Genomic DNA, 27,711 nt, shown 5'->3' with positions numbered 1-27,711 from the left:
CACCTGATCAGCCTCTCATGCCATGAACCAATGCCTCTTTTTTTTTTTTTTCCCTCAATTCAGGTTGGAGCATGGTGAATGGGACTCTGCCCGGTCTCCTATCATTGGCTCCTGCGGTTCCCAGGAGCAGGCGCTCTTAATAGACCTTACAAGCAGCAGTTGTCGGAGGGTAAGAAGGGAGAAGGGTGAAGAGAGGGCACTGTGCTATCAGACGGGCTGGCTGTGTTGAGGGCAAGGGGTCAAGGAGAAGGAACATGGGCCTGAGACTGGAAGGGTATGGAAGGCTGAAGGAAACTATTGGAATGTACCACGCTACTGGCCCCAAGGAGCTTTCCTCTCAGGATACCTCTTCTCTGCAGTGGTTGGAGAAGGAAACAGGACAGATCTCTCTAGGGTGAAGCTCTCTGACTTCCACATTTTCTTTTCAGACCCGAAGTGGTGCTGGATGGAAGCGGGTCCTGCGTTCGCTCTGTCACTCCCGGACAAGGGTGCCCCTGCTGGCAGCCGTCTACTTTCTGATGGTTCATGTCCTACTTGTTCTATGTCTCACAGGCCATCTATAAGCCTAGTTCTCACCCTTTGGACCACTCGCCCCAGAACTTGGAATTCCCTCACCTCTAACATCAAAACCATCAATTCCAGTGGAACAGTCTTCCCACTTACAGGTCCTCTTCTCCAATTCTCCACAGAAAGTGCCTGTAAAAACAGAGGTGAATATGAGCACAGGTTAGAGCTGTAGGGGCCAGTGATTCTGCTTTCTCCTACTGCCCAGGGCCTGACACTTCTGCAGTGGTTATTGAGCCCAATATTTGTTCAGGTTTTGCAGGGCCCTGATATTTTATGGTCCTGTGAAAGATGCTGAGGAATGTCTTTCAGCCAGGAAGATGGTTCCAATAAACCTAATAACCAGAAGTATCATTCTGATTGATACTTTCTTTCCCTCGTGTACCTTATATTTTCTCCCACTTCAGAGAGGACGTGGACCTGCCATAAACATGGCAGGGGGAATGTTCCAGGGAACATTACCTCGCAGGATATCTAATTAGGTCTCTGGCAAAATAGAGTCAGAGTGGAAGGACTCCCCAGGGGTGTTAGCTGTTGGATCACAGAGGAGGACAGCATCTCCTTCCCTGTCTGTTCAGACATACTTGGAGTGAGACTCATGGTCCTGGACTGTACGGTGAGGATCCCACTGCGTATCCCTCTATCATCACATATGTACTGAGGTATGAAGTGGCCTGTGCCTTTCTTTTCACTGAAAGGCAAGAGGAGCTGGCTATGGACAGTGGAATTCAATACTCATCATTGCTGTGTTATCTGGATAAGCCTCCAGTGTGGGCCCTAAGATAGTACACTGGGAACCCCTAAGATGGTACACTGGGAACCAGCCCTAGGTGAGGCACTGACTCCTAGCCAGGGAGATCGGACTGGTGTGACAACCGCTCCTAGCCTCCTGAAGTCCAAAGCTGCTTTGCAGTTGGTGACACTTAACTCCGGCTTCTCCGTGTGTCATCTGCCCCCTGTGGTAACAGGGAGCTGAAGAAAATAGAGGGAGACTATAGAGAAGACAAAATATTTAAATCCAAGCCTGAGAATGACAGCCAGGTTTGAATTCCATTTGTGCCTATTCCCCAGCCCCAACCCTTACCAATTGGTTATTTTCTCCTTTTGCACATGTCCCCTGCCTGCTCTCACTACCCAAAGAGGAGAGAGAACTGGTGGACACACTGATATGCTCTAATCCTTTGTTCTGTGGTGACCAGATCATGGTCACAGCAACCCAGGAACTTTCCTGAACAACTGTAAAATAATAAAATTATTTTCAGAATGAAATATTGTGGTGGTGTGTGAATCTATGTATACACAGGAGGTTACGTATACATGTTTGCTGAGGGGAGGAAGGAACATAGAGGAAGTAGGGATGGGGTAGCCAGGAGTTAATATAGAGGTAGAGAGCTGTGCATATCCAGGCTTCCTTTTCATTGGCCAGCATCTGGCTGCATGCATCTTTCTAGGCTTAGCTAGATCTCAGGTGGTGAAATGGAGTGAGGAGATGCCATCCTAATACTGAATCAAACAAAGCTGAGCCTTTTGGCATGAGATTCATGCAGGTTTTTGCCTGGGCCTGGAAGAACTACCTGGTGCATATTGAAAATACTTGATCCCTAGGGATCCCTCTGGGTAGGAGTAGAGTAGGGAAGGTAAGTCTCATAGGGGAAAAGCAGGATGGGCATTATTGTTTGTTTATATCAAGTGCAGAAGATCCAATACTTTGGCCAGCTGATGCAAAGAGCTGACTCATTGGAAAAGACCCTGATGCTGGGAAAGATTGAGGGCAAAAGGAGAAGGGGGCAACAGAAGATGAGATGGTTGGATGAAATCACTGACTCAATGGACATGAGCTTGAGCAAACTCTGGGAGAGAGTGAAGAACAAGGAAACCTGGCCCACTGCAGCCCACAGGGTCACAAAGAGCAACTGAACAAAACATCAGGTCAGTGCTTGAGAAAAGCTAACTCACTTTCTCAAGGTACAAATAAGTAAATTTTGAACCACGTCTATCTGACTTTAAAGTCCATGCTTGCTGTGTTTTACTGCCTTATTAGGAGTGAACTTGGGACATTTGCTAAAGAGAGATGGACTTGCTTTTTTTTTTTTAATTGTATTGAAGTATAATTCATTTATAATGTGTTAATTTCTACTGTACAGCAAAGTGATTCAGTTATACATGTTTTTCATATTCTTTTCCATTATCACTGGATATTAAATATAGTTCTCTGTGCTGTACATTAGAAACTCATCATTTATTCTTTCTTTATATAATAGTTTGCAGTTACTGACCTCAGACTCCCAACCCATCCCTCTCCCATCCACCCCTACCCCTTGGCAACCAGTCTGTTCTCTGTGATTCTGAGTCTGTCTCTCTTTCGTAGGTCAGTTCATTTGTGTCATATTTTAGATTTTACTGTAAGTGATATCATATGGTATTTGTGTTTCTGACTTAGTATGATAATCTCTAGAGCTGTCTATGTTGCTGCAAATGGCATGACTTCATTTCTATGATGGTATTATTCCATTGTATATATGTACCATATCTTCTTTATCCAACATAGGCTTTCTTGTCATCACTGATTAAATTCTTTGATTTCTCTAAACAACTGTACCTAGAAGGTGTGTCACAATATCTGGTCTGATTGTTTCTATTTTTGATGCAAATTTTGGATTCAAAAATGATCTAGAAAAATTTTCTCCCCTTCTACAAATTTACTCTTCCTTATAATAACTTTGGTGCTGCCATAATAAATAGGTTATCAGGTAGGAAAAATAGTTAATCTCCACATTAGGTATAGAATCCTTAGATTGCCCTCCTCTGTATTTTGGACAAACTTCATCTAGGCCCTGTTTGAATCTACTGGGGAGCTCACGACTGAGCAAGTCAGGTCAGAACTCCATGTCAATCAAGATTAGGAGAGGCTTGGTCAGATACGGTAACAAATACTCCCAAATTCTCAGTAGCTAAAACAGTAATGATTTTTTAGGATTCTCTTAGATTCCAAGTCCCTCACACAATGAGTGGGGCTCTACTTGTGTTGTCATTTTTAGTTGGGGACCGTCACTCAGGGACCTAGGCTGCCAGAGGAGCCACTCCAGAGAGTTGCAGGTTGTCTTGTGTTAGTCGGAGGGGAAAAAGCAGAACCTAACAGTTGAGAATTTTGTTATTTGGCAGACAAAACTGAGAACTTAAACCCAGGCCGCAGGCTTCCAGATCTCTGGAACTGCTACAAAGAGGTAACGGAGGAGCCAGGATATATAGGAGTAGTGTAAAGACCCTGCAGGCATTTGAAACTTCAAAAGATTACTGTTAACTAAAGAAAACCAAATTACTGTTTATTAAAGAAAAGCTATGACAAACCTAGACGGTATTAAAAAGCAGAGACATTACTTGCCGACAAAGGCCCATCTAGTCAAAGCTATGGTTTTTCCAGTAGGTATGTATGGATGTGAGAGTTGGACCATAAAGAAGGCTGAACACCAAAGAACTGATGCTTTTGGGCTGTGGTGTTGGAGAAGACTCTTTTTTTTTTACTTTATTTTACTTTACAATACTGTATTGGTTTTGCCATACATTGACATGAATCCACCACGGGTGTACATGAGTTCCCAAACATGAACCCCCCTCCCACCTCCCGCCCCATATCATCTCTCTGGATCATCCCCGTGCACCAGCCCCAAGCATCCTGTATCCTGCATCAAACATAGACTGGTGATTCGTTTCTTACCTGATAGTATACATGTCTCAATGCCATTCTCCCAAATCATCCCACACTCTTCCTCTCCCTCAGAGTCCAAAAGTCCACTCTACACATCTGTGTCTCTTTTGCTGTCTCGCATACAGGGTCATCATTACCATCTTTCTAAATTCCATATATATGTGACTCTTGAGAATCCCTTGGACTGCAAGGAGATCAAACCAGTCAGTCCTAAAGGAAGTCAGTTCTGAATATTCATTAGAAAGACTGATGCTGAAGCTGAAGCTCCAATACTTAAGCCACCTGATGCAAAAAACTGACTCACTGGAAAAGACTCTGATTCTGGGAAAGATTAAAGGTGGGAGGAGAAGAGGACGATGGAGGATGAGATGGTTGGATGGCATCACGGATTCAATGGACATGAGTTTGGGCAAGCTCTGGGAGATGGTGAAGGATAGGGAAGCCTGGTGTGCTGCAGTCCATGGGGTTGCAAAGAGTAGGACATGACTGAGTGACTGAACAGCAACGAAGAAAACCAGATATCTCAAGTTAATGAATTTTCTATGCCTGAGAAGATTTAAGAGCCTGGGCTCATTGTTATGCATCTTAGCTATCTAGGACTAGTGTCCTGTTCTTTCCCTTCCTGAGTCCCCTCAGGTGTGCCTTTGAGGTGGGTGCAGTGGCTAAGGACTTGGCAGGGGGCAGCTCATTTGTCTCCATCCTGAGTTCCCTTAGGGCTCACCTGTGGCTTGATGTCAAGGAGCATAGCAAAGTTCCTGCTGGTCTTGAAGTCTCCACCAGAAAGTGACGTGTTTTACTTCTTACATTTCGCTGGTCAGAACAGTCAACCAGAGCAAGTCTGCTTTCAAGAGGGAAGGGAGGGGCAGCAAATCTTGTGAACAGTAATATAGAATGCCACAAGGACCTTCCATCATCTCCTACCACCTAGTGCTTTCAGATTTCTTCCTGCTGCTTGTGGTTGTTCAGACACTAAGTTGTGTCCAACTCTTTCTGACTCCATGAACTGCAGTATGCCAGGCTTCCCTGTCCTTCACTATATCCCAGAGTTTGCTCAAGTTCATGTCCATTGAGTCCTTGATGCTATCTAACCACCTCATCCTCTTCCACCTCCTTCTTTTGCCTTCAGTCTTTCCCAGTAACAAGGTCTTTTTCAATAAGTTGGCTATTTGCATCAGGTGGCCAGAGTATTGGAGCTACAGCTTCAGCATCAGTCCTTCCAATGAATATTCAGGGTTGATTTCCTTTAGGATTGACTGGTTTGATCTACTTGCAGTCCAAGAGTCTTCTCCAGGACCACAATTTGAAAACATCAATTCTTTGGTGCTCAGCCTTCTTTATGGTCCAAGTCTCACATCCGTGCATGACTGCTGGAAAAACCATAGCTTTGACTTATTGCTTGGGACTAAATCTTTCTGAATTAGCTCTGACTCCTCACCTCCCCCTAAAGAATATCTGAAACTTCCTCCCTCCATGTCTATGTCTTACCTTTCCCCTATGAGTTAACTCCCACATCTATTATATGTAACCCCCAGTTTTAAGTACTGTGGGTAATGTAGTGAGTTTCTTTTAAAATCTTACCTTTCAAAATCCACATAAAAATCAATTTTTTTCCATTAATCCTTTCTTGATCCCTTCAGTCCATACCAAGTTCTCTAAATTTCTTTATTATAAACAGATGCAACTGCCCATCATAAATGCTGTTTACAAATGCTATCCTACAGCATTCTTCTATGTGTTTTCTAGTTAAATATTTTGCTTCCCTGACCAGACTATAAATTCTGGTCACTTTTTTTAAGGACTTTTTTTAAGGACCTCTGGAACCCTCAAAGTCTTGCAAAAGAGTAAGCACAGAGCATTTAACCCTTTTTTATTTAAATGCCTAAGCAGAAGGAACTGACTCAAACTTCAGGAAGCAGTTGTGAGGACAGAGTGGCAGGAAATGACAGAAAAGCTGAATACGGAACTGAAATAGCAGCTCAAAGTTTCTTGCTCTGAAGTGGCAGCAGCTAGAAAGGAGTCGAGTGTCTTCGTGAGGAGCTGAGAGAGCAAACGCAGTTGAAGGTGGGTACTCTGGGCAGTGGGAAAACTGGGGAGCACAGGACCAGAGTTGAGAGGATACTACCTGGCTGTTACTCCTTGCTGAGAGGTGAAGTCATTGCTAGTAGGCTTTTAACCTTTTATGGCCAGAAGGCCAGCCTGGTGGTGAGTGGTTGTAGATAATGAGCATGTGAGAATGAAAATAGAAGAAAAATGCTGGGGCCCAGGGAATGGGATTCAGCCGACAACCTGCAATTCTAAGTCCCCTTGCTCCTAAGCACTGAGTTGGGAGGATTGCTAGAGGTGAAGACAATCTCTGCCCTTGGAGAGCTTATGGGTCTAACAGAGAGACAGAACCCACAGGAGACAACGCAACAGATCAGGAAGTAGTTGCTAATGTACACCAGTGCTGAGAACCAAGCGCCAAATGAAGTCACGGTGCTTCGACTAGGGCTGGTTTCTTTGTTTGTAGGATCACAGAATCCCAGAAGGTCAGAAATACAGGGGACTTGATGGAGAAGTGAGGTTAACCTCTCTGTTTTCCACTGGGAAAAACAGAGTTTCAGAGATGTTCAATACTTTACCAAAGTATTGATAATGCCTGGTACCTGGCAAATGTGTTCAGACTCTATCTTGGCTCCCTAACCCATATTCCCACAGGAGCTTAGGAACAGAGCTGGATGATCTGACTCCCAGTCCATGTACTTTACTGAGGCAGCCTCTTAAGTAGATCCTCGATCATGCCTGATATTCACAGCACCAGGCCTCAGCCAGTTACTCTCTAGGCTCCCACCTCTAGATAGTACCTTTGGCTTCCCTATTCCTGGCCAGTAGCTCAAGGGTGCTAAATTGGCTCTGTGTCAGAAACCTTTCTGTTTCAAAAATACATGAGGATGAGAGGCTTATGGGAGAGTCAGGCTGGGACCTGAGAGGAGCAGCAAGAAAGAGAACAGGACCATCGGTCCTCACTGCTTCCTTATTGCTCATGAATATTTCAGAAACTTCTCTTTTCCAGTTTTCTGTGTGAATTCCTTTTATGGCAGAGCAGCCCCAGAGCCAGGACCATAGGTTTTATCCACCTGCCCCATATCCAGTACCATCACCCCCTCAGGGGAAGGCAGAACTGCTCCTGGCAGTGACTCATCCCTCAGTCCAGCTGACTGGGTTCATACTTCCCCAGTGCCCTCTTTGCATCTCGTTAACCAATCTACCCCCAGATTTCCCTTAGGCTGGCTTCCAAGGGTTTTTTCAAGGAGCTGGAGAAGGATGGAGTTTTCAAGTGAAAAGGAAAATTGGAGAGTCCGAGTGCCTGGCAGGAGAGACTGGAGGGTCCTTGGAGTGATTATAAGAGGGCTCCTTTAAGAGACAGTAAAGGGTGTGGGAGTCTGAGCATGGAAGGGTGGGCCAGCTAGCAAGTGGTACCAAGGTCGAGAAGTCATAGACCAGAGCAGATGAGCATTGTCTGTTGTTTCCCCTTCACACCAAGACCCAGGACCCCACAGATGCAGAGCACCTGTGCAGTTCCTCATGCTGGACTGGCAGGCCAGCAGAGACACTGGGGAGGCTGCTAAGTCGCTTCAGTCATGTCTGACTCTGTGCGACCCCATAGACGGCAGCCACCAGGCTCCCCCATCCCTGGGATTCTCCAGGCAAGAACACTGGAGTGGGTTGCCATTTCCTTCTCCAATGCATGAAAGTGAAAAGTGAAAGTGAAGTCGCTCAGTTGTGTCCGACTCTTAGCGACTCCATGGACTGCAGCCCACCAGGCTCCTCCATCCATGGGATATTCCAGGCAAGAGTACTGGAGTGGGGTGCCATTGCCTTCTCTGGGTATGCCCTAGTGAAATGAGAATTGGCACCCCCTCAAATTGGTGTTCTCCAAATATTTCTTAAACACATCTATTTACTTTAATAAAAGTTTAATGATTCTCAATGTTCAGAACAAGGGATTTTATATGCTCCTTTTGAACCAGTTACTGTCCTTAAAAAATAATATATTGTTGTTGTTGTTTAGTTGCTAAGTCATGTCTGACTCTTTGCAACCCCATGGATGGTAGCCCACCAGGCTCCTCTGTCCATGAGATTTCCCAGGCAAAAGTGCTAGAGTGGGTTGCCATTCCCTTCTCCAAAGGATCTTCCTGACCCAAGGATCAAACCCACATTTCCTGCTTGGCACGCAGATTCTTTACCACTGAGCCACCTGGGAAGACCAAAATATGATTAAACTGTTTTTAAAACTTGAACAATGAATGAATGAGTCTCAGCAAATAATGCCTCCCCATGCACTGTTCAGTGTAGGAATTTCAGCTGAGAGCCCCTACTGATATGCAGCTGTTCAGTGGCCAGTCTTAGAGCGGAGTTTAGCAGATTGTAGAGGCTAAGAGTTGGACACGACTGAGCGACTTCACTTTCACTTTTCACTTTCATGCATTGGAGAAGGAAATGGCAACCCACTCCAGTGCTCTTGCCTGGAGAATCCCAGGGACGGGGAAGCCTGGTGGGCTGCCATTTATGGGGTCGCACAGAGTCAGACACAACTGAAGAGACTTAGCAGCAGCAGCAGAGAGGAGTGTAGATGTTCACTTTATCAAGAGCTGGGCTAATATATACCATGACACCTATGAAAGAATCATATGTAGATACCTGAGTGGAATGACTCTGTCACTCCAGGTATGTTCCATATCCCTCATTGATAAATGCTTTAAGCCACTGCCTGGGCTGGCCTCTTGACACAAGCAGGGTGTTTCAGCAGTTTTGACACCCAAGTTATTTAGTGTTACCTACACCCATGACTTCTCTCCAGACTAAAGAACCCAGGCTACATTAGTTCATCTTAAATATATCTGCACTGCCCCCCTCCTCTGAGAAAAAGTACTTTCCTAAAACTTTCATCTGCTTTGCTTCAGATTCTCTTTTTTTCTAAGAAAAAAAAATTATAAGAAACATTGGGCTACTAATCACTGGTTTCAGCATTCTTGTTTTCCCACCTCTTGATTTTTTTCATCTAATCATTCCCATTTTCTTTCACCCTCAGATGTGGAAGTCTGTAGTAGGACATGATGTATCTGTTTCTGTGGAGACCCAGGGTGATGACTGGGACACAGACCCTGACTTTGTGGTGAGTGTGGAAATAACTTTACTTGGACAAAAAGTGGCAAAGAGCCGGCATGTGGGCTACTCTTTACACTTTGAGGGGGCCGAGAAGAAGTCTGGGACTGGGCTAGAGCCCTAGATGGGGCTGCCGGGTAGGACAGGTGTCTGCAATAAGTGGGGCCTGCATGATAGCCTGTGTTGAGACTGGAAGGAGGCAGGTGCAGATGAGTGATGTGACTGGCAGGATTTGGAAGGCAATGCTGAGGAAGCAGATTAATTGGGTCTCTTTGGCCTGTGAGCCAGGATCTGAGCTGCACATGTGTAACTTAGAGGGATTCAGGAGTTGTAGGAGACCGAAAGAAGAAAGTTTGAGGGATGCAGAACAGAAAGGGAGGTTTCAGAGCTCACCGGCTCAATGTTATCATGGGGGTCTGGGTAGATAAGCGTGGAGAGGGGGTCTAGAGTAAAGTCCCTGACTGAAGGAAGCAGCTGATATAGGGCACGTGGGGCGCATGTGTGTCAGCTGTGTGGCCTCTCAGTTTAGCACATCTCTTGCCATCACTTATTGCTGAGTGCTCTCTTCTGTAGAATGACATCTCCGAGAAGGAACAACGTTGGGGAGCCAAGACCATCGAGGGCTCTGGACGCGCAGAGCATATCAAGTAGGTGCCATAAGGACTGGGAGGAGGGAAAGAGGTATGGGAGGAGCCCAGGGAAAACTTGGAGACTCAGGAGAAGGAGAGAGAGAAATTCCTGTCTCCGTGTCTTTGCTTTTTCTTCTTGCTGTCCCCATATGTCCCTCTGTGTATCATTGTGCATTTGTTTCACGTCTCTCCTCTTATCCCCCCAACCCTACTATCTGTTTTTTATTTCCAGCTTCTCTGATATTTCCCCAAGTGGGTCTATAATTTTAACTGTTTCTCTTCCTTCAGTAAGACATGAATTCAGAGAGGGAAGTGCTGACTTCACTAACTTATTATCTGTCTACTCACATATATATAATGTGTGTCTGTATTGTAGGGTGACTTCAAATGGGCCAAGAAGGATTCAGTAAAATGTCAAGGGAAAGAACTCAGAATAAATGTTATTAATATAAATAAGAGGATAATATCAGGCCCCATACTTGGCCAAATGACTTTTAAAATAAAAATTTACATTTGACTACTTGGCAGAAGCAGGAAGTGATGAATGGTAACATGAAGAAATATGACACTTGGAAAGCCTGTGGATTAAAACTATGTTGGCAGTCTTAAAGATTATAACCTAATAGTTTACCAGAAAAAAAGCAAAATGACAAAAAACTCTGATTCCACAAGAGAGAAGGAAGTTACACACAAATCCAGGGATTTCTGTGGGGTGTAGTATGTATTAGTATTGTGAGATTCTCTCTTTTCCATGGATTATTCAGGGTTTCCTAACTAGGGCTATTTGCCTTGGATAGTGTCCGAATGCCCAGTAGACACAATAAACAGTAGACTAAGAGCAAAACTAAAAAGTAAATAAGTTGGGAAAGTTAATCTTTTTAAGCTCAACTTTAATGACCCTTCCTCATAAACAACAGTGTTTTTACCTCGTTTTCTTCTAGAAAAAGTGTCAGTGGATGGTCACACTGCACAAAGCATGCTATGAAAATTTGGCACTTATTTATATAATTTGATAATATTTGGTACTATGCATTGTTGTTTAATTGGACATAAATGATTTATTTCAGGTAACTGTATGAATATCATATTTAAGGAAACTAGGCAATTCTGGAAGCAGTTGGAAAGTGAAAAAAGGGAATTGGGTAGTGCAGGAAGCTTCTCTGGTGCTCCTCTGTAGGCTCATCAAATCCTGCCCAAGTTAAGATGTCTTTCATTTTCTGAGAACAGGTCACTCAGCCCTCGTATCCTGAGAGCTATTAAGATAAGCATACAAACTCTCCTTGTACCCTTCCCTTACCAGTGCCCCTCACATGCAGAGCAGGAGTAGAACATTTTAAAGAGGACCCCTAAACCCCTGCCACAGTCTTATGGAAAGAGCTTGAGTTTGGATATCAGATAGATTTAGATTCAATTTACAGTTCTACCATTAATGGCAATGTGGGTTAGGCATATAACTTCTCTGAAACTCAGCCTATTTATTTATCCAATGAGGATGCAACTAGCTACCCTGCAGATATATGGTTAGAATTCAATGAATTAGCATGTAGCAATGTCTAGTGCAGTACTTAGTACCTCCTGGCCCCTCAATAATGTTATCTCCATTTCCTGTTAGTATAGATTAGTTGAATCAGATTTTCTTCCTAAAAACCTAAAATAAACATGTAAACACATGACAATCTTCCTTATTCCTAAGTGGCATTTATTTGGACTGCTGTGTTATACAATCCAGTATATTTATTACTCTCACTGGTGACCCCTGGAGTTGTAAAATGTGGTGACCCTGGGTGTTCCTTTATTAGCCTAACTGGATCTATATCTGATAAAATAAATGGTGGGGACATTTACCCAGAAACCCACTCCTCTCCCATTTACCCAGGCTATTGAGGTGTAAAAGCCCAGTCTCTGCTAGTTCCTAGCCAGGTGATCTTGGACAGGCCACTTCCCTCTCTGATTCTCAATCTTAGCACTGGGATCAAAAAGATCTCTAGAGGACCTTCCAGCGGTAAGTCTATAATACTCTGGGGTTCTTTTTGTCTCGTGTGGACTAGAACAACCTTTAAGGTCAGATGGGAATCACCAAGGTCCTTGGAAAGGAAGGGAAGTAGAAGAGAACAGTAGCTGCAGAGCTCAGATGATTCAAAGCAGGAAAAGGAAGTGATTGTGGTTCTCATTAATCTCACTACCATCCCCCATGATCTTTCTTTTTTAGGTCTGTGAAAATAGACCTAAAATAGTTTGAGGAGTGGTTTGGTAATTCGCTAAATAGTTCAAATGACCCTATCCATCCTTCACCTATTGTGTAGAGAAGTCCTGGGCCAGGCAGCTCCAAGCAGTCTGGTGTTTCCAGGACCTGCCTAGTTTTCAAGGGTTCTTGTCTTCTCTCCATCTTCTTCTCACCAACTTTCCTCACTTATGTTCATGCATCTCTTTACGAGGCTGGATATGAACACTGATCTGCTTCTTGTCACTATAGCTTAATTTTTCCTGTCCTAGAATTGCATGTAAATGGAGTAATACATAATGTATTTTTTGTGTCTGTCTTCTTTCACTCAGCATAATATTTTTGAGATCTATTCATGGCCTTGTGTGTATCAGTCTTTTGTTCCTTTTGAAGGTCAGGTAAAAATAAATAAAGCTGTCAAGTAAAACTGTCATGAACATCAGGTCCAAATCTTTTTCTTTACCTATATTTTTACTTCTACCTATAGTAGAATTCCTGAGTCATATAAAGAGTCTGTTTTAGTTTTTTAAGAAACTGCTTTCTGAAAGAAATGTTTTTTCACTCCTACCAATAATGGATGAGTTTTAATTGTTCAACGTCTTTGTCTATACTTAGTATTGTTAGTATTTTTAATCATTTTTGTAAGTGTGTAGTGATTTTAACTTGTATTTTTCTACTGGTTAATTTTATTGAACATCTTTTCACGTACCATTCATGTATTTTCATATGTCTTCGTTTTGAAGTGTCTATTCAAATCTTTTTCTCATTTTTAAACTGGGTTATTTGTATTCTTTTAAGTTTTAAGAGTTCTTTAAATATTCTAGATAAAAGTCTTTTGTGACATGTATGTTTTATAAATATTTTCTGCCAGACTATAACTTGCCTTTTCACTCTATTAATAGCTTCTTTTAAAGATCAAAATATGTTAATTCTGATGAAGTCTAATTTTATAAAAAATTTTTATGGTCAGTGCCTATGTGTCTAGGGAATTTTTGCCTACCTCAAATTGTGAAGATTTTTTTCCTATGTCTTTTTCTAAAAGCCTTATAGTTTTAGCTTTTACATTTAAGTCTACAATTTACTTCAAATTTGTTTTTGTGTACAGTGTGAGGCAAAGATTGAAGTTCATTTTATTTCCATTTGGAGAGTTCATTATTCCCACATCATTAAAAGACTATTCTTTCTTCATTGATTTACCTAGCATCTTTGACCATATATGTGAAGGTCCATTTCTAAACTATTTTATTGATTTATGTCTGCTCTGACCCATACCATACTGCACTGAATGTTGTAACGTTATTGTACTGTACCTTTTATTGTAGCAATGAAATCAGGTAGTCCTTCAACTTTGTGCTCCTTTAAAAAATAACTTTTTATTAACCCAGAACTTTACATTTCCACACACATTTTAGAATTAGCTAGTTGATTCCTACAAAAATACCTGTTGGTATTTTGACTGGAATTGCACTGAATCTATAGACCATCGATTTGGAGATAACTTACATCTTAATGCTGGAAGAGGAAATGGCAACCCACTCCAGTATTTTTGCCTAGAGAATCCCATGGACAGAGGAGCTTGGCGGGCTACAGTCCATGGGGTCGCAAAAAGTCGGACACAACTGAGCGACTAATATTTTTATTTATTTTTATTACATCTTAATGATCTCAAGTTTTCCAAGCCATGAATATGGGATATGTTTCCATTTACTTAGCTCTTCTTTAATCTTTTCAGAAATGTTTTTCAGTGTTCAGGTCTTGCACATATTTAATTAAAGTTATTCTAAAATATTTAGTGTTATTTCATGTGATGGTAAGTAGAATTTATTTTTAACTTTAAATTCTCAAATGTCTGTGGCTAGTATGTAGAAATAAAATTGCTTTTGATTGTAATCTTGTTTGGCACCTTGCTACATTGGCATCTTGCTAAATGTACTGAATAGTTCTAGTAGCAAACTGATGTAGATTCTTTAGAATTTTCTTTGTCTAGGATCATTGTTTGTGAATAAAATTTTATAGTCTGAGTCACTAATTTTTGTACTTTTACTTTTATCATAAAAACCACAGAAAACATTCTGTTCCTTCTCTTAGCTCATCTTTGAGGTCCTGGTTACTATAAACTATATTGCTTTATCAATTCCAAGGCAAGACTTTAAATAGGCTTCTGAGAGTTAATGTGTCAGGTTTCTTAGGTATGCCAATTAGGACATTGAAATATAACTTTTAGTTTCCTCTCTATATCTTGCATCTGATCACTATTTTCATATATTAATTATCTTTGTATTGTCAGAGTCTAACTGTACTTCACACTAAAAAATATTTATAAATATTTAATTAATATTTATTTAATAATGGAATAATACAACACATTTATAGTAGCTTCAGCTATAGTCTAAAGAATTTGGTAAAAAGTTGGTCTTTGCTGGCCCCAACATTTTCATTCAAATTTTATTATCTGTTGTCATGATTCTCTGATTAGCCTCACCGCCAACTATTAGGGGGATATTCCTGAATCTCATTTTCTAATCCCTTTAAAAACTTGTTTCAACTATAAAACAGTTATGATTCATATAACAGTGACTGGATTTATTAAAACTTTGCATATTTTCCCCCATTTGAAAGTAATGTCTAGTCACATTTTCTTCATTCTTCATCTGAAAACTTTGGTTGGGAAATAGATCATTTACCTGTTCTTGGCACCAGTAACTTTTTTGGACACAGGTAGTTCTAAAGTGTTGATGTTGTCAAACTAGCAACACAGGATCTCTGCCTTCCCGGCTGCCAGAAGGTTTAGAGCAGGCACAGGAACAGAGGGTTCTTCCAGCTCTTAGCTTAATTTCATCTGGGTCAAAGCCAATTTTCTAAAATTAACTTTGACTAAAGCTGAGATGGCTTTAAAAAAAGACTTCTGGTGGCCTTACACTACAAGGCCACAAGATGGATCTATTCTTCCATGAAAGTGGAGAATTTTGCCTATGAGATGGCCACTCTAACTATAACCAATATGTCTGGTTTATATGAGCTAATAAATTTCCAGGAAAATTGCTATCTCAGTTCTCCAAACCTCCATTTCTCGCTGCAGGAAATTAAATTTTTTATTTAGGATTCTCTTGCCCAAGTGTTTCTAAGAATCCCCAGTGGTCATTATATGTGTCTAAGTATCAGTCCTGATTGTCACTTATTGGAGCTGGGGTTGGTGCTGGTGCTGAGCTATCACTTCATATCCTCAGGCCAAACAAATACCCGTAGATGTTCTGTGTACTATGCTGTGCTTATTCGCTTCAGTCATGTCCGACTCTTTGTGACCCTATGGACTGTGGCCCACCAGGTTCCTCTGTCCATGGAACATGTTTCCTTCTCCCAGGGATCTTCCCAACCCAGGGATCAAACTTGCGTTTCTTATGTCTCCTTCATTGATAGACAAGTTCTTTACCACTAGCACCACCATGGAGAAGGCAATGGCACCCCACTCCAGTACTCTTGCCTGGAAAATCCCATGGACGGAGGAGCCTGGTAGGCTGCAGTCCATGGGGTCGCTAAGGGTCGGACACGACTGAGCAACTTCACTTTCACATTTCACTTTCATTCATTGGAGATGGAAATGGCAACCCACTCCAGTGTTCTTGGCCTGGAGAATCCCAGGGACAGGGGAGCCTGGTGGGCTGCCGTCTGTGGGGTCACACAGAGTCGGACACGACTGAAGTGACTTATCAGCAGCACCACCACCACCATCATGGTAAAGATGAAAGTGAAGTAAAGGGGAGAATGCCTCCTTTCAGTGTTATGTTCTCTTAAGGATAGAGGTATCCCAGATAAAGGTTATTAATTTTTAGTTCTCTTGGGAATAGGCAGATTTAGGGGCAGTGTGAAGGGCATTCATTTTTAACAAGAAGAGACATAAAATACTTTATGTGTAGATAAATTCCTCAATGATGTATTTTTCCTACTCAATGTCTTTAATGACTTCCTCATGTGCCATTAAAAAGTAATGTGCAATTTACTTAACTATTCCCCAATTTTCTCCACATAAAATGTTTCTTGGTTCTTATTATTAAATACAATGTTCCACTGAATATCATTAGACACTACGCTTTGCCACAGTTAATATTATTTCCTCCGGATAGACTTCTAGAATGTGTGGGTAAAGGGTATATGAATCTTTTTGTGCTTCTTGAGGTAGAACACCTAATTGTTAGACAGCAAATCCATTCAGAGAGGAAAATAACTCTTCAATTATTGGCCTCTAACATTTAGAAACATGAGTCTAAATATCAGAAGGTTATTTAGTGAACAAAATGACAGACTAGAGGATAGTATTGGTTTATGAAGAGTTCGTATCAGGGTATATATGCTGGCCACACTAATCCCTTACTCCCAGACCCAGCACAGGTTATTTGGGACTTGTTTGGGACTATTGCTAAAAATGAACATAACACACCGCAAAATTACTATTTTTCTGGCAAGGAGGGTTCATTGACTTCTCTGTGCTAGACAAGTCTCTGTGATGTGTTTGCTTCTAGCATCCACCTGCTGAGGAACAAAGTATCAGAGGAGCATGATATTCTCAAGAAGAAAGAGATGGAGTCAGGGCCCAAAGCATCTCATGGCTATGGAGGTCGGTTTGGAGTGGAAAAAGACCGAATGGACAAGGTGAATTGAAAGGGGATATTTGCTTTAAAAAAAAAAATTAGATAAATTGATTCATTTGTTGATTTTATGGTTAAAACTTACTCAAAAGTAAAACATCCATTTGGTTTTAAAATTGAATGTCCACGGACTTCCCTGGTGATCCAGTGGTTAAGATGCCGAGTTCCCAATGCAGGGGGCCTGAGTTTGATCCCTAGTCAGGGAACTAGATCCCACATGCCACAGCTAAAGATCCTGCATACCATGACTAATACCTGGTACAGACAAATAAAATAAGTATTAAAATAGAATGTTCACATATTATTTGTATCATTTTTCCCCTGATTTCAACACATAATATATAGATGGCAGAAAATGGGAGCCAAGAATTTAGAACTGGCCTAGTGTAGGCTCAGCTACACTGTAATTCCTAGACTGAATAGACACAGAACACACATAGAGAAGGGGAAAACAGGTTTTAAAGTCATTTACTGCTTTAAAATGTATGTGTATTATGTCTTTGCTGCAACTTCTTTTACTGTTTACTGTATATTTAGTGGGGTTTTTTTTATACATTCGTTGACTCATTGGAAAAGACTCTGATGCTGGGAGGGATTGGGGGCAGGAGAAGAAGGGAATGACAGAGGAAGAGATGGCTGGATGGCATCACTGACTCAATGGACATGAGTTTGAGTGAACTCCGGGAGTTGGTGATGGACAGGGTGGCCTGGAGTGCTGCAATTCATGGGGCTGCAAAGAGTTGGACACGAACTGAACTGAACTGACACATCACTTATGATTTGCACATAGGTGTGAAAAATATTGATGGGGTTTTATCTATTAGATGCCCTTGAATATAATATTATCTTTCCTTTATCCACTAGATACTATGAAAGTATGATACAAGAAAGCTTGTATGGTGAATCATATTTTTCCATTGATTTTCCTAACCTCAAAAATAGAGATATATTCCTATAATTTAAAAATGTTTAATCTCCACAGAGAAAAAACAATTCAATGAAAACCTTTAGTCCACCCTCAAGAAGTGTTTTGTTTGGTCATTGTGTAAAATGCAGTCCAGACATTGTATTCTCCTACAGAATTCCTAGGAAAAAGAAATGTAGATAAGCAGTCATTCATTCTTGAATTCAGCAAGCAAAGTTGATCTACTCAGACCCAAAAATACTGCAAAGTGAGCTCCCAGGAGCTCATATAGGGCAGTGCTTCACATCACTCTCTGTATTTATGTCAGCATGGAATTGGAAATGCAGGAGGAAGAGGAAGCTTTCTAATTTCTTCTTAGTTGAGACTCTGTAAGGTATCACTGTTTGGTTTGAATACTGTTGTGGTTTTCCATTTCATTCTCTGGGGGATCTTCCCAACCCAGGGATTTAACCTGGGTCTCCTGCATTGCAGGCAGATTCTTTAGCATCTGAGCCACCAGGGAAGCCCATTTGGTTTGAAGTATTATTCAATTTCAAGGTTATTAAAGCATCCATATCAAAACATTGAAAGGGACATACCTTTCAAAACCAAGTAGAAAATGCTAGGAGGAAGAAGTGGAAGAGGGTGTTTAAAAAATTAAATTTTATGTCATGACTACTCATTGTATTGTCTACCAGCCCCATTTGGTATAGAGTCAGTCACTTAATATCAGGGCTCATGTGGCACTTCAGAACTCTGATGGTCTTACAGGAACAAAGATCCAAAACAAAAGCACCTGGTTGTGTTAGAGAAATATTCAGTCCTGGCTATGGCGTCTTGTCAGTCCCCTTAGGTCTCTCCTCAGTAACTACCCTCATCCCTATTTTGATACACAAAGCCCTTGTTTCACCCTCTTTTGTTTCCGGTTTAAACACCACTTTGTCTATGCAGTCTCTATCCTTCTGGTTCCCAACCCATCTTATGGGAGTTTCCTAAAGGATGGGTTCCTAGTGGTATTAAAGAAGAATCAGGATGTGCAAGGCTCCAGAAAAAGTAACCTTGCTCTCCCATTACATGTTCCTTGGCACTACTGTCAGATTATCAGTATAGTATATATCAGCATAGGTTATCAATATGACCCAGAATGAAATTTCTTATATTATTACATCCTGTCCTATCTCTGCATCATTTTATTTTTCCTTTGGTTATTTTTTATCTACTTGCTCATTCCCATCTTGATTTTTCTCAGAGTGCCGTGGGCCATGAGTATGTTGCTGAGGTGGAGAAGCACTCTTCTCAGACTGATGCTGCCAGAGGCTTTGGGGGTAAATATGGAGTTGAGAAGGACAGGGCAGACAAGGTAAGTGACAACACTCTCTCCCTGGGCCATCCAACTCAGATCATGTGGGACTTACCAACGATACCTTGAATGTAGCCTGTGCTTCTCCTCTGGAAAGATGGGGCTGTGGTCTCAAGGAGGGTCCATCATGAGAATGGTTCCCACACAACTACATCAGCAAGTTCTTTGGTGCCACTGTTGGAGGCCACATCCTGAGCTGAAAGCTGTTCATTTAAAAGAGATGAAGATTCTCAAACTCTGAATAAGGAATCCCTAAGCCATTGGTTTTATCAATCCTGTGTGCATGAAGAGAAAAGTGGAAATTCCAAAGCTCCTCCTTTGGCCTAATAGCAAAGTCTTATAAATATTTATTTATACCTTTCAGGAAAACAGAAATATCAGCTGAAATATTATTACAATGGTAGCAAATAATCAAGTAAAACAACTAATTAAGGTTACCATACTTTTAGCATGTAAATGTTACTTTTCACAGCATTTAGCACCAACTTGCTACAGTCCAGGTGTTTTTAAGGACGTCTTTGTACAAAGAATTCTTTGCACAAAGAGTAGTTTTGTATAAGTACAGATGACTTATACAGATCTGTATAAGTACAGATGACAGAGTGGTCAGGAGAGTAAGACTGATAACTCATTCATGTTCTCGTTTTCATACCTTAGTAGATCAGTTTCTTTGAACTCATTTTTTATGGCGCAAAATAGTATCTCTGCCCTGCAGCAGCACACAGAAAGGCTATCTTCACTGCTACCTGAGCTTTTAAATTTTTTTTAACTTGCAGTTGTTAATAAGTGGGCCTGAATCCTTAAAGTTAAGTGTTAGAATGTTATTTGAATTGTAGGTAGTTAAAAAAAAAAAACAGAAAAATTAAAAACATACTGTAAGGTAAAGGAGAACCATAGAGGATAATGTTTAAAAGCAGTAATGGAAATATGGAGCTTATAATGTTCTTCTCTAATCAGGGTGGAATTTCCCTTCCATCTTGGCCCCGTTCCTGCCTTTGCCTACTTTTTCATTGTTATTTCTTTCATCTTCTGCCTCACCAGCCACAAACTGAATTCCATTAACAGCCAGTGTGTCTTGTAAATCAAGAAAAAACACATACTAATAGCTTTTAAAATGCAAAATATAGACTTGCTTAGAGACTCATGATTACTAAGCCATATGGGGACACAGCTATGTTAGGTACTCGCCAAGATATCCAGTCCCAAAGCAGCTAGGATCCAGATTCTCCTGGCTGCCTCTTATCCAACAAAATCCACATCTCTGGGTTTGAGCTGCTGTGTAAGAAAAGAGAAGTGTAGTGTAATCAGCCAGTATAGGATGATATCTCTTAACATGTGCACAGTACTTTATAGTTCACAAGGCACTTTTCTAGTTATTGTCTCATTTTAGTTTAGTAAGAGTTAGGAAGAAAAACTGACTTAATGAGTGAACTACACTCTCTATATCTTTCCCATTTAGTCCTCACAATATCCCAAATATACTGGAATCATTAAGTTGAGTTAGTAAGACAGATATACCAATTTTTATTTCATGTTTGAAGAACCTGAGGTTCAGGAATATTTAAAAAGTTACAAACCTTTAAAAAGGGAGGTGAGGTTAGGATTTGGACCTAGATCTGTGTGCAGAGTCCATGGTCATTGCCCTGTAGCACGCTGCCTTTACACCAGCTGTCAGGGTACTATTTGTTTCTACACTGGACTCCCATACTCAGCTTTGAACCCCTATAACTAACTCCTGGGCTGAGTTAGGTGTTAGGGTATGTGAGGGAAGGGGAAACATTGACTCTGACTCTAACTGATTCTTTCTCCTTTTCTCTGTAGTCAGCAGTTGGTTTTGATTACAAAGGAGAAGTGGAGAAACACACATCTCAGAAAGGCAAGGACCCTGCACTTCAACCTGACTGCTCAGATTTCAGCTCCCAACAACCATCAACTCCCTTTAGTTCCATGACCCAGTTCCCCACTATTTTATTTATTTTGAAATCCAAGCCTGTGCTTGCTTCTTTCTCCTTTATTGCTTTATTGTCCTTTGGCCATGCCATGTGATATGCATGACCTTAATTCCTGGACCCAGGATTGAACCGTGACCCCTGTTGTAGAAACATGGAGTCTTACCCACTAGACTGCCAATGAAGTCCCTCCTTCATCACTTGCTACATCATTGGTCAATTTTTTAGTCCCCTTTCCCCTTTAATGGATTAAAAATAAGATATTATACTCCTTCATTTTAAGAAGTTATTCCTAACTATTAATGTGTATCTGTGACTTAAAATTAGTCACTATTTCTTCATGAGTAATACAGGAAACCTAGAATAATTTAATTATATTTCTTCTACATTCTAAAGTCTTTGTAAAAACTGGATAATTGTAATCCAGTATATTGGTTCCATCTGTTTGTTTTTAAACCCCCCAAAATTAATCATTATTATTACTAGGTGAATGCTTATTTAAACTGACCAAGTGTGTTTATCAACTTCCTAGCTTATCATTGTTTATTATAGTTCATGGTTTCCTCCTTGCTTCCTCTATTTCCTTCTTTCGAGAGTACCCTTTTGATAATTCTTTCAATGACAGCTTATGAAAGAACTCTCAGACTTTGTCTGAAAAAAAATTTTATTTTGATCCATTCTTCATTGTTATTTTCCCTTCATCATGTTGAAAATACGATTCCATCATCTCTGGCATTTCTCTTGGGTTTGTCTAATCAACATTCTTTTGTAGGTAATATGTCTCGTCTCTTAAATTTTTATTTTATTTTATTTTTTGGTCTCATGAAAAATTTTCCCTTTGTCTCTGATATCCTGAAATATAATCAGTCTATGTCCAGGTATTAGATCTATTTTTATTATTCTACATGAGACTTACTGCTCCTCTTCAACCTGAGAGATAACTTTCAATATGACATTTTCTCTTTGGGTAGTGCCTCTCCTCTCTTCTCTTTTATTCTTTCTTCAGGAACTCAGGTGTGTATTAGAACTTTTCATTCTCTTCTCTCTCATACATGCTAAAAAAAAAAAAATTTATATTTTTATATCAGTTTTCGATTTATGACAAAATTGAGAGAAAAGTACATAGATTTCCAATACACTTCTGCCCCTACACATGCATAGCCTCCCCCGTTATCATCATTATTGATCAGAATGGTTTCTTTTTTTTTTAAAGTCAAGGATGATTCTAAGTTGATATATCAAAATCACTCAAATTCCATAGTTTACTTTAAGGTTCATTCTTGATGGTGTACATTCTATGAGTTTGGACAAAAGTATAGTGACATATATCTATCATTATATTGTCATGCAAAGTATTTTCAGTGCCCTAAAAGTCCTCTGTGCTCTGCCTGTTCATTTCCCTCACTCCTCAGCAACCACTGATACTGTCTCCATAGTTTTGCCTTCTACAGGATATTATATGGTTGAAATCACATACCATGTAGCATTTCTAGATTGGATTCTTTCACTAAGTAATATGCATTTACGTTTCCTCCATGTCTTTTCATAGTTTGATAGCTAATTTCTTTTTAGTCCTGAATATTATTCCTTTGTTTGGATGGACTACAGTTTTTTTACCCATTTACCTACTGAAACACATCTTAATTGCTTCCAAGTTTTGGTAATTATGAATAAACCTGCTAAAAACTTCTGTGCACAGGTTTTTGTGTAGATACACATTTTCCACTCTTTAGGATAAATACCAAAAAGTACAAACACTGGATCCTATGACAAGAGTATGTTAATTTTGTAAGAAACTGCCCAACTGTGGACTTAGTAGATACAAGCCTATTCAGATCATCTGTTTCTGTTTGTGAAAGTTTTTGCAGATGCAGTGTTCAAGGAACTGGTCCATTTTATGTAGGTTATCAAATTTGTGGGTATAAAGTTGTTCATAGTATTATTTTATTATTATTTTAGTTTCCTTGGAATCTGTTGTGATGTAGCCTCTTTCATTTCTGGTATGAGTAATTTATGTTCTCTCTTTTTTTCTTAGTTAGCCTGACTAGAGGCTTATCTATATCATTGATCTTTTCAAGTAAGCTTTAGGTTTTCTTGATTTTCTCTATTGGCTTCTAGTTTTTAATTTCACTGATTTTTTGTCTAATTCTTGTTTCTTTTTTCTGCTTACTTTTGGTTTAATTTGTTCTTCTTTTTCTAGTTTCCTAAGGTGGAAAATTAAATTACTGATTTTCAGAACTTTTTTATTTTCTAATGTATGTATTATTGCCCTGAGCACTGCTTTCACTGAATTCAAAATATTTTGATAAGTAATGTTCTTTAAAAAAATTTTTTTTAGTATATTTATTTTAATTGAAGGCTAATAAGTTTACAATATTTTGGTGGTTTTTGCCATACAATGACATCAATCAGCCATGGGTGTACATGTGTCCCCCATCCTGAACCCCCTCCCTCCTCCCTCCCCATCCCATCCCTCTGGGTTGTCCCAGTGCACCAGCTTTGAGTGCCCTGTTTTGAGGATCGAACTTGCACTGGTGATCTATTTCACATATGGTAATATACATGTTTCAATGCTGTTCTCTCAATTCATCCCACCCTCGCCTTCTCCCAGAGTCCAAAAGTCTGTTCTTTATATCTGTGTCTCTTTTGCTGTCTTGCATATAGGGTCATTGTTACCATCTTTCTAAATTCCATATATATTTGTTAATATGCTGTATTGGTATTTTTCTTTCTGACTTACTCCTCTCTGTATAATAGGCTCCAGTTTCATCCACCTTGTTAGAACTGATTCAAATAAATTCTTTGTAATAGCTGAGTAATACTCCATTGTGTATATGTACCACAGCTTTCTTATCCATTCATCTGCTGATGGACATCTAGGTTGCTTCCATGTCCTAGCTATTGTAAACAGTGCTGCAATGAACATTGGGGTACATGTGTCTCTTTCAATTCTGGTTTCTTCAGTGTGTATGCCCAGTAGTGGGATTGCTGGGTTGTATGGCAGTTCTATTTTCAGTTTTTTAAGGAATCTCCACTGTTTTCCATCATGGCTGTACTAGTTTGCATTCTCACCAACAGTGTAAGAGGGTTCCCTTTTCTCCACACCCTCTCTAGCATCTATTGTTTGTAGACTTTTTGATAGCAGCCATTCTGACCAGCATGAGATGGTACCTCATTTTGGTTTTGATTTGCATTTCTTGATAATGAGTGATGTTGAGCATCTTTTCATGTGTTTGTTAGCCATCTGTATGTCTTCTTTGGAGAAATGTCTGTTTAGTTTTTTGGCCCATTTTTTGATTGGGTTGTTTGTTTTTCTGATATTGAGCTGCATGAACTCTTTCTATATTCTTGAGATTAATTCTTTGTCAGTTGCTTCTTTTGCTATTATTTTCTCCTACTCTGAAGGCTGTCTTTTCACTTTGCTTATAGTTTCCTTCATTGTGCAAAAACTTTTAAGTTTGATTAGGTCCAATTTGTCTATTTTTGCTTTTATTTCCATTACTCTGGGAGGTAGGTCATACAGGATCTTGCTGTGATTTATGTCAGAGTCTTTTGCTTATGTTTCCCTCTAGGAGTTTTACAGTTTCTGGTCTTACATTTAGATCTTTAATCAATTTTGAGTTTATTTTTGGGTATGGTGTTAGAAAGTGTTCTAGTTTCATTCTTTTACAGGTGGTTGACCAGTTTTCCCAGCACCACTTGTTAAAGAGATTGTCTTTTCTCCATTGTATATTTTTGCCTCCTTTGTCAAAAATAAGGTGCTCACAGGTGCATGGATTTATCTCTCGGCTTTCTATTTTGTTCCACTGATCTATATGTTTGTCTTTGTATCAGTATTAATGACTTGTCTTGATGACTGAAGTCAGACAGGTTGATTCCTCCAGTTCCATTCTTCTTTCTCAAGACTGCTTTGGCTATTCGAGGATTTTTGTATTTCCATACAAATTGTGAAATTATTTGTTCTAGTCCTGTGAAAAATACCACTGGTAGCTTGAGAGGGATTGCATTGAATCTATAGATTGCTTTGGGTAGTATACTTATTTTCACTATATTGATTCTTCCAATCCATGAACATAGTATATTTCTCCATTTGCGTCATCTTTTAAATTAGTATTTTATAGTTTTATGTATATAGGTCTTTTGTTTCTTTAAGTTAAGTCGCGTCAGTCGTGTCTGACTCTGTGTGACCCCATAGACGGAAGCCCACCAGTCTCCTCTGTCCTTGGGATTCTCCAGGCAAGAACACTGGAGTGGGTTGCCATTTCCTTCTCCAATGCATGAAAGTGAAAAGTAAAAGTGAAGTCGCTCAGTCATGTCCAACTCTTAGCGACCCCATGGACTGTAGCCTACAAGGCTCCTCCGTCCATGGGATTTTCCAGGTAAGAGTACTGGAGTGGGGTGCCATTGCCTTAGGTAGATTTATTCCAGGGTATTTTATTCTTTTCATTGCAATGGTGAATGAAATTGTTTCCTTAATTTCTCTTTCTGTTTTCTCATTGTTTGTGAGTGTATAGGAATGCAAGGGATTTCTGTGTCTTTTTATATCCTGCAACTTTACTGTATTCATTGATTAGCTCTAGTAATTTTCTGGTGGTGTCTTTAGGGTTTTCTATGTAGACGATCGTGTCCTCTGCAAACAGTGAGAGTTTTATTTCTTCTTTTCCAATCTGGATTCCTTTTATTTCTTTTTCTTCTCTGATTGCTATGGCTAAAATTTTCAAAACTACGTTGAATAGTAGTGGTGAGAGTGGGCACCCTTGTCTTGTTCCTGACTTTAGGGGAAATGCTTTCAATTTTTCACCATTGAGGATAATGTTTGCTGTGGGTTTATCATATATGGCCTTTATTATGTTGAGGTATGCGCTTTCTATGCCTGCTTTCTGGAGAGATTTTATCATAAATGGGTGTTGAATTTTGTCAAAGGCTTTCTCTGCCTCTATTGAGATAATCATATGATTTTTATCCTTCAATCTGTTAATGTAGTATATCACATTGATTGATTTGTGAATGTTGATGAATCCTTGCATCCCTGGGATAATTAAGCCCACTTGGTCATGATGTATGATCTTCTTAATATGTTGTTGCATTCTGTTTGCTAGAATTTTGTTGAGGATTTTTGCATCTATTTCCATCAGCAATATTGGCCTGTAGTTTTCTTTTTTTGTGGCATTTTTGTCTGGTTTTGGCATTAGGGTGATGGTGGCCTCATAGAGTGAGTTTGGAAGTTTATCTTCCTCTGCAATTTTCTGGAAGCGTTTAAGTAGGATAGGTGTTAGCTCTTCTCTAAATTTTTGATAGAATTCGCCTCTGAAGCCATCTGGTCCTGGGCTTTTGTTTGCTGGAAATTTTTTATTATGGTTTCTATTTCTGTGGTGTGATGGGTCTGTTAAGATTTTCTATGTCTTCCTGGTTCAGTTTTGGAAGGTTATACTTTTCTAGGAATTTGTCCATTTCTTCCACATTGTCCATTTTATTGGCATATAGTTGCTGATAGTAGTCTCTTATGATCCTTTGTACTTCTGTGTTGTCTGTTGTGATTTCTCCATTTTCATTTCTAATTTTGTTGATTTGATTCTTCTCCCTTTTTTTCTTGATGAGTCTGGTTTGTCTATTTTATATATCTTCTCAAAGAACCAGCTTTTAGTTTTGTTGATTTTTGCTATAGTCTCCTTTGTTTCTTTTTCATTTATTTCTGCCCTAATTTTTAAGATTTCTTTCCTTCTACTAACCCTTGGGTTCTTCATTTCTTCTTTTTAGTTGCTTTAGGTGTAAGGTTAGGTTATTTATTTGGTTTTTCTCTTGTTTCTTGAGGTAAGCTTGTAATGCTATGAACCTTCCCCTTAGCACTGCTTTTATTGAATCCCATAGGTTTTGGGTTGTCATGTCTTCATTTGTTTCTATGCGTATTTTAATTTCTTTTTTTATTTCTTCCATGATTTATTGGTTATTCAGAAGCGTGTTATTTAGCCTCCATATGTTTGTGTTTTTAATAGTTTTTTCCTGTAGTTGACATCTAATCTTACTGCATTGTGATCAGAAAAGATGCTTGAAGTTATTTCAATTTTTAAAAATTTGCTAAAGCTAGATTTATGACCCAGGATGTGATCTATCCTGGAGAATGTTCCATGTGCACTGGAGAAAAAGGTGAAATTCATTGTTTTGGAGTGAAATATCCTATAGATATCAATTAGGTCTAAATGGTCCATTGTATTATTTAAAGTTTGTGTTTCCTTGCTAATTTTCCTTTTTGGTTGATCTATCCATAGGTGTGAGTGGGATATTAAAGTTTCCCACGATTATTGTGTTACTGTTAATTTCCCCTTTCATACTTGCTGGCATTTGTCTTATGTACTGAGGTGCTCCTATGTTGGGGGCATATATATTTATAATCGTTTTATCTTCTTCTTGGATTGATCCTTTATAGTGTCCTTCTTTGTCTCTTTTCATGGCCTTTATTTCAAAGTCTATTTTATCTGATATGAGTATTGCTACTCCTGCTTTCTTTTGGTCTCCATTTGTATGAAATATCTTTTTCCAGACCTTTACTTTCAGTTCGTTTGTGTCCCTTGGTTTGAGGTGGGTCTCTTGTA

At 39.8% G+C, this 27,711-nt stretch overlaps 2 protein-coding genes across 7 annotated transcripts in view; both read left to right on the top strand.

The window, feature by feature from the left end:
- Positions 1-1,833, top strand: part of GOLGB1 (golgin B1) — a 77,088-nt gene extending 75,255 nt beyond the window's left edge. For all 6 annotated transcript variants that reach the window (XM_069554702.1, XM_069554684.1, XM_069554676.1 and 3 more), the window contains 2 exons: positions 64-169; positions 429-1,833. In XM_069554702.1, coding sequence (XP_069410803.1) covers positions 64-169; positions 429-563 — 241 coding nt within the window. In that variant the 3' untranslated portion in view covers positions 564-1,833. The remainder of the gene's footprint in view (positions 1-63; positions 170-428) is intronic.
- Positions 1,834-6,076: 4,243 nt separating this feature from the next.
- The window catches only part of HCLS1 (hematopoietic cell-specific Lyn substrate 1), a 33,280-nt gene continuing 11,645 nt past the window's right edge, over positions 6,077-27,711 (top strand). The window contains exons 1-6 of the mRNA XM_069554847.1: positions 6,077-6,331; positions 9,342-9,425; positions 9,989-10,062; positions 16,783-16,912; positions 19,062-19,172; positions 20,994-21,048. Coding sequence (XP_069410948.1) covers positions 9,342-9,425; positions 9,989-10,062; positions 16,783-16,912; positions 19,062-19,172; positions 20,994-21,048 — 454 coding nt within the window. The 5' untranslated portion in view covers positions 6,077-6,331. The remainder of the gene's footprint in view (positions 6,332-9,341; positions 9,426-9,988; positions 10,063-16,782; positions 16,913-19,061; positions 19,173-20,993; positions 21,049-27,711) is intronic.

Source organism: Ovis canadensis, chromosome 1 (assembly GCF_042477335.2).
Source record: "Ovis canadensis isolate MfBH-ARS-UI-01 breed Bighorn chromosome 1, ARS-UI_OviCan_v2, whole genome shotgun sequence".
In the NCBI taxonomy this organism is placed as follows: Eukaryota; Metazoa; Chordata; class Mammalia; order Artiodactyla; family Bovidae; genus Ovis; species Ovis canadensis.
This window is presented reverse-complemented; position numbering and strand designations above follow the sequence as displayed.